The following is a 6,687-nucleotide window of genomic DNA, read 5'->3' as shown; positions in this document are numbered from 1 at the left end:
AGGGCTGGCAATCTGATGTGTGTAAGGGGACAGAGGGCAGCAAACACAAGCTGCTCAGCACCAGACACAAAGCCACACCCAGCTTACTACATAGCTATTAAAGTCCAAAAGCCCCAGAGGCACTCTTACAGTCTCTGAAGGTGCAAGTCATGTGAGGGAAACAGAAGTGTGGTGGAGCCGAACATCACCAAACCTGTGGCTTAGAGATGTACGTGTGCTTAGACACAGAATGAATCAATGTCCAAATACTACAAACGCCACACAAGATCAGCTGTGCCCAAAGCAATGAGAGCTTACAGAGGTCTGCCTGCTAGCAGTAGGATGAAGAACCCAGCCTCTTGAAGGGGATGAGCAGGGACGGAGGGGAACAAGAGTGTACCAGGTAATGAAGATGCTCAAAATGCATTATCTACACGTATGCAAGTGTCATCATGAAACCCAGTATGCACCATTAATAGATGCTAATAATGAAAACTAGCCCGCCGATGTATGGGGAGCGAGTGTCACAAAGGCCAGTGTCAGGAAAGGAGGTCACCAGCCAAAGGCTTCTTTGCTCTCCATTTTCTCTCTGTTCAACACCCACCGCCCCACCCCGGCCTCACCCCATCTTTCCTCACTGCTCCCCTTAGGCCATGTTGTCTTGCCATTCAGGAGACCCAAATCACATCTGCCCTTGCAAAATAAGCCTGACCTTCAAACTTCAGCTCCTCAGCCCCTCTCGCACCCCAATTCACAGACTGATAAAATCAGACTCTGGACTTGATATTCAAGTCTAAAAGGATGCAGCACTTGAGAGTGGAGCCTGGTTACTGGTCAGGCAGAGAGGTATTTTAAAAGCTGAGAACTGTTACTTAGGGACGTTACGATGTCCTCAAAATAGAGCTGATAAGATGGCTCAGTGGGAGAAAGCACTCGCTGTCAAGCGCATGACCTGAGTTTGAGCCTCTGGACCCTAATGGTGGAAGGAGAGAAGCGACTCCGTTAAGTGTTCTTCTGACCTCCACATGGACACTGTGGCACAATTGTGGTCCCTCCCCAAAATATGTGAATGTAATTAAAAAACAAAACAAAAAAAAGACTTGCCCCAAATATCTGGCATCTCCTTCAGGGACTGGCTCGACCTCTGGCATTATACTTTGCTTTCAAGCACGTCCCTCAACACCCAAAGGGTTCAAATAAATTCTCGGAGACATTTTGTTGGTGTAGATTTTAAATTACAAGCTTGATTTGACACCCTCAAATACAGTTCTTCAGAACTCTAGTTATAAATAGTTGTCAGTACTTTCATGTGAGAGGAGGAGTGACATTTCAGCATAGTTGTCTGGTGCTCATACGCAGGATAGCATCCTCTCACCTGCAGGGGGATACTCCAATTCATGCAATAAATGACCATTACAGGTTTCAAAGGTCCCCTAGGTTTTCTAGGTGAGAGTTCACACCCGCTTTAGGTCACGAGGTCAGTCTGCTCCCGATCACTCTGGTTCCCCGAGTGGTGAGCACCGGCTCCTTGGATACACAACTGGGTCACTGGTTAGCCAGGTTATCATTTCAGCCCTTTCTTTTACTGGATTCTCCCAGGAAACCCAGGGTTTTGGAAATGTGGCCAAGGTGGCTGAGAGGCAAATACAACATCAGAGATCACACGGGACTCCGAGTGACCGAAAAGAGGTGAACAGGAGGGAGATTTGAACTTTTCTTGACATAAAATTGGCAGAAACAAAGATCATCAAAACCCCGCAGCTAGAAATCATGAGGGTGAAATGTTTGTGTATCGAGAGGAGCCTGCACAGATGACCTCGCTAGTGGCTTCTATAGAACCACTGTACCAGGATGATGGGACCTATTTTACATATGATATGAATACAAAGTCTTAAAGTTTATAGTAGGACATTAAAATAATCTTCTAATAAAATCAGCCTTAGGTATAACGAATCTAAATTTCAGCATTCTGTATACTTCTAAATAAATAACTCTGATCTATACCCATCGAAAATATTACAGTTTATGGTGACATAAGAGATAAGCCACACAGTATCATAAGTCAAAATAAAAAGTCAATTTCAAAATAAGTCTAAAAATACATGGAGCTGAAATGGTATAAAATCCAAACACTAAGCATCTAATTAAATAGGCAGCGGTGGGATGAAGGAATGCAGGCTCAGCAGCGCACGCTCAATTCATAAAAAAAAGCCCCTTAAATTCACACTCCAAATAAATAAGCAGAGACACAAAGGAAGGTACTGTGCCAGCCAGTAACACCTGCAAAGCCAGTTCTCTCCTTCCTTCCAAATGATCCCAACAGGAAAACAGAACATAACGGTCACTTGCTAAAAAACTATAATTCATGATTTTTAAAAAAAGATGTTGCCTAGAATATAAAAAGTCAAAGGAAGGCCTCCTAAACATTAGGTCACTGTACTGCAAATGAGGAATGGCCACCTGGTGACAGAATTAAACAACACTAGACGTTTGTCTCTTTAGGGTATGACTGGATTTCTGCTTCATGAGCCCACGGTAGGAACACATTCCACACACCTAAGCGTGCGGCCTGAGATTACGCATACATGTGGTGGTCTGCTTCATTCGTCAGAGTGTGGGTTTACCTGCCCTAAACACCTGCACAGTAGGAACCACGCCTTACTCAGGTTGCTCTCCTGAGGTTCTCAGGGCATAACAGACACCCGGTAAGTTTCTCTTGAGCTGTGCACAGAGCCTGGCACTCATCTCTTGAGGCAGCACAGAAGCCAGAGTGAACTCTCTCCTGGGACCTGGGAGTTCTGTCACTGTGCCTTTGGGCCTGTCAAGTTCATCGACACAGGTCTGTCAGTTCTCAACTCGGGGCCAACATCTCTACAGTTTATCTAGTTCATAGCTAAGCCTTCTCCAAAGAGTTGTGCCTGCACATGGTTGTCAAGTTAAAAGAATAAAGGTCATCTTTGTATTCTATGCTGGCTATCCACTTGTGATCACTGCTTCAGACCACCTCCACCTCCGCCCCCCACAACCATTTTGCAAATGGAGACCAGAATCTAGAGTAATGCCCAAGGCTTAAATCACACAGTTCCCGAGATTAACTAAAAAAAATGGCACTGAAGCCATAAGATAACGCTCTCTGATGACAAAAAAAACTTATTGCATGATGGCGGGAAGCAATGGCTGTGGAGCAAGACTGTAAACCAGGAGTGCCCTTTAGCCCTCAGTGTGAGCCCCGCACACACTGTGGACACGAGGAAGCAGCAAGGAGAGGGGCCTGCTCGACATAGCTCCCTCCCTCTGTCCTCAGTGCCTACATCTGTGTTCCCTGGGCGGCTGTTTAATGTTGCTGTTTCTAACGTTCATCCTTGGGTCCTTGATGCCAGGGAGGGGGGATGTCTCATGACTTCTGAGATAAACGCTGTCTGGGAAGTCTGCATCTTCTTTGTCTGTCAGCCCATCTGTCACGCCTGCCACACTTACTGCTAGGAGAGGTAGACCCAGTGTTTCAGCCCTGCCACCCCCTGCAGCAGCTTAGTGTAATAGAAGTCCACGTTGTCGGCAAAGTCCGTGCAAACAGGTGACTCAATGTTGCCCAGGGTGCAGTAGAGTGCAGTTCCTCCAACGCTGAGGAAGACAGTGGCTATGCACAGCAAGATGAGCAGGATGCAGGAACCACCACCAGCCTCATCTGTAAACAGGAGAACGGGGTTAAACCATCAGCAGGCTTAGCTCAAGTCTCTTCACGGGTTCTTTGAATCACAGTCCTCCGATGCCTGCTAATCTAGGCTAGCGACCTAGTTCATCTCCTCCCACTTTCTCATCACTGTGACTCCTCCCCATCTATGGGCTCTGATCTGTGGACCAAATGTTCGGAAGAACTGTCTGCACTAAATATGTACTCTTTTCTTACCACATCCCCTTAAACAATACCACATAGCAATTATGTACAGATTATTTAAACTCACGGGATATGATATATAATCCAGAGGTGACTTCAACTACTGAAGTTGATCCAAGACATTTTTAAAAAGAAGAGTAAGGAAGGATGGGTGAGATAGCAGAGCTGGTAAAGGAGCTCGGGCACACAAGCCTGATCACCTGAGCGCAATCCCTGGAATTAACTGATGGTGGCAGAAGAGAGCCAACTCCAGAAGTTGTCCTATGACCTCCATACATACACTGTGGACAGGTTTGAGATGCACAACAGTAGCAGCAGCAGCAACAACAACAACAACAACAACACAAATCATCAACATCCAAGAAAGTACACAGGAGGTGTGAGCAGAGTCCATGAGAACACACGCTGTCTTATACAAGCGCCCTGAGCATCTGCAGGTTTTATTATTCAGGAGTCTTGGCTCTTTTCAGGTATCTGAAAATATCAATTTTGTTTAAGCAACATGCATTATGGGTTGTGGCGGGGACAAGCGTGCGCTGCAGCTGAGCCCCCGACACGTGACCTGATACAGAGATGAACTGGAGTGTGAAACAGATTCCTGCTTTGGAGGACACAGTGCGGAGAAGAGGGAAGTTTCTCACCAGCAACTCTCTAGTCCTGACCACGTTATATTTTTGATAAGCTCTGTTAAATGAAATATACTATTAAGACAGGTTTCATATACTGTTACTTTTGTTATGTGGCTGTCATAAATTTAGGATCATCCATGAGCAGCTGGAGAGACAGCTCAGCAGTTCAGAACACTGACTGCTCTTCCAAAGGACCCAGCTTCGAATGCCAGGCACCATACAACAGTTCTCAACCCTCTGTAACTCCATTTCCCGCAGATCTGATGCCCTCTTCTGGCCTCCTCAGGCACTGCATGTATGTAGTGCACAGACATATACGCAGGCAAAATATCCATGCACATAAAAATTCTAATGCCGGGTGTGGTGGCGCAAGCCTTTAATTCCAGCACTCGGGAGGCAGAGGCAGGTGGATTTCTGAGTTCGAGGCCAGCCTGGTCTACAGAGTGAGTTCCAGGACAGCCAGGACTATACAGAGAAACCCTGTCTTGAAAAACAAAACAAAACAAAACAAAAAAACCAAAAACAAAAAAAAATTCTAAACACCCAGTTACCTATGAGCTTCTACATTACACTTCTAGACACAGTGCTGACCCGAGGAAGGGTGGGCTGGGCTCTTTAGGAAGCTCCAGGCAGGAGTGAGGTTTGCCTATGCGCTGGCTCGTCAGTACAACATAAAGATTGCAAGACTCTTGACATCAATCCATACACTGTATCTACATGTTTTTCCTCAACCTTATTGGCAGAGAGGTGGTTGTAGTCTGTATTTTAGGAAGGATAAAGCTGAGTAGCTTGGTGAGGGAGGAGGTGGCCTGAGAGTTCCAGACCTGGGTGCACATGTGTGTGGTCAGGTTAGAGAAGTCCCCTGGGGTCAGGGGAGCTGTGCTGATTACACATGAGATGCCAGGATAAAATAAAAACATTTCTGAGGCCCATAACAGCATCACCTGAGTGCCAGCCAGGGACAGAGGTGCTCAAGGGCAACTGTGCTGAGCAGCTCTTGGGAGACGCTTGGCTTCTGTACAGAGTGCCTCACAGAAAAGGAGGGACAGTAATGTGTCACTAAAAACAAAATAAAAATAACAAGCCCACAAGAGAGAGAGAAAGCAAGCAAAAGAGGGGGGATGGGTGGGGAAGAAAGAGAGAGGGAGGCGGGGGGAAGGGAGGGGAGGGAAGGAAAGAAGAGGAGAAATATATATATATATATATATTTACCCGAGATGAGTTTTCAACCTTGACTTATTTCTGGGTTGGTGAGATTACAAAGACTATTTTGCAATTCACTCATTTATTTCGGCCAAAAAAAAAAAAAAAAAAGAAAAAAAATTTAAGATATAACAGAGAAACTTTGTTTCTCTGCTAGAAGATAGTGCAACTGAGTCCACACAACCCTTACAAATCCTGCTGGCAAACTTCGTGTCACCTGACTGTCCAGCACTCCCAGACCCAGGGCTGCCGGGGCGCACCTTGCTCCAGGTTGTCGTCTATTTCCTGGAATCTCACTCTGCGCTTAGCCGGCTTCTGCTGCATCTGTGCAGGATGGCTGCCTACTGTGTCATTCCTCTTCTTCAGTATGGACACCAGCCCTTCTGCAGGAATGGCCTGTCAGAGAGTGGGAAAACCAGTAGTTATGTGGAATGTGGGACGTATCTGGGACTTATCGGCGATATGTTACACGTGCAACCACAGAGCACCATGAGAGTGACTTATACTTCCGTCCCCCTTTCACTCATCCACAGGTTGGCTTGCTCGCCCCTCCTTCCCTCCCTCCTTCTGAGCCAGGGTCTTGCCCAGGCTAGTCTGGAAATCATGGCAATTTTCCTGTCTTAGCAGAAGTCTGGAATTACGTGCATGAGTTACGTCTAGCTTAGTGACAGCACTTAAGATACGGCAGCAAACTTAACATTGAATGAGTTACCTTAGTACCTCAGAGAAAGTACACAGTACTAAGTAATCTATAGTCAAAATCTTTTGGGGAGTTTTGTTGTAGAATCTCTCTCGGCTTTCTATGACTCCTTCTGTATGCAGAGGATAGTAAACTATATAGCCCACAGCCCCCTGGTTCTTCTTTCCTCCATGCCCCCAACCCTCTACAGGCCATCTTTACTTCACAGTTCAAGAAAGCTAGGAACTTGCTATAGCCCAGGCTGGCCTTGAACTTGAGATCTTCTCTAAGTCTCCTGCTTG

At 46.2% G+C, this 6,687-nt stretch overlaps 1 protein-coding gene across 1 annotated transcript in view; it reads right to left on the bottom strand.

Moving 5' to 3' along the window:
• Positions 1-1,192: 1,192 nt before the first annotated feature.
• Cnst (consortin, connexin sorting protein) overlaps positions 1,193-6,687 on the bottom strand; it is an 80,990-nt gene continuing 75,495 nt past the window's right edge. The window contains exons 10-11 of the mRNA XM_021169968.2: positions 5,967-6,102; positions 1,193-3,664 (exon numbers count right to left, since the gene is read on the bottom strand). Coding sequence (XP_021025627.1) covers positions 3,459-3,664; positions 5,967-6,102 — 342 coding nt within the window. The 3' untranslated portion in view covers positions 1,193-3,458. The remainder of the gene's footprint in view (positions 3,665-5,966; positions 6,103-6,687) is intronic.

This window comes from Mus caroli, chromosome 1, assembly GCF_900094665.2.
Source record: "Mus caroli chromosome 1, CAROLI_EIJ_v1.1, whole genome shotgun sequence".
NCBI classification, from domain to species: Eukaryota; Metazoa; Chordata; class Mammalia; order Rodentia; family Muridae; genus Mus; species Mus caroli.
This window is presented reverse-complemented; position numbering and strand designations above follow the sequence as displayed.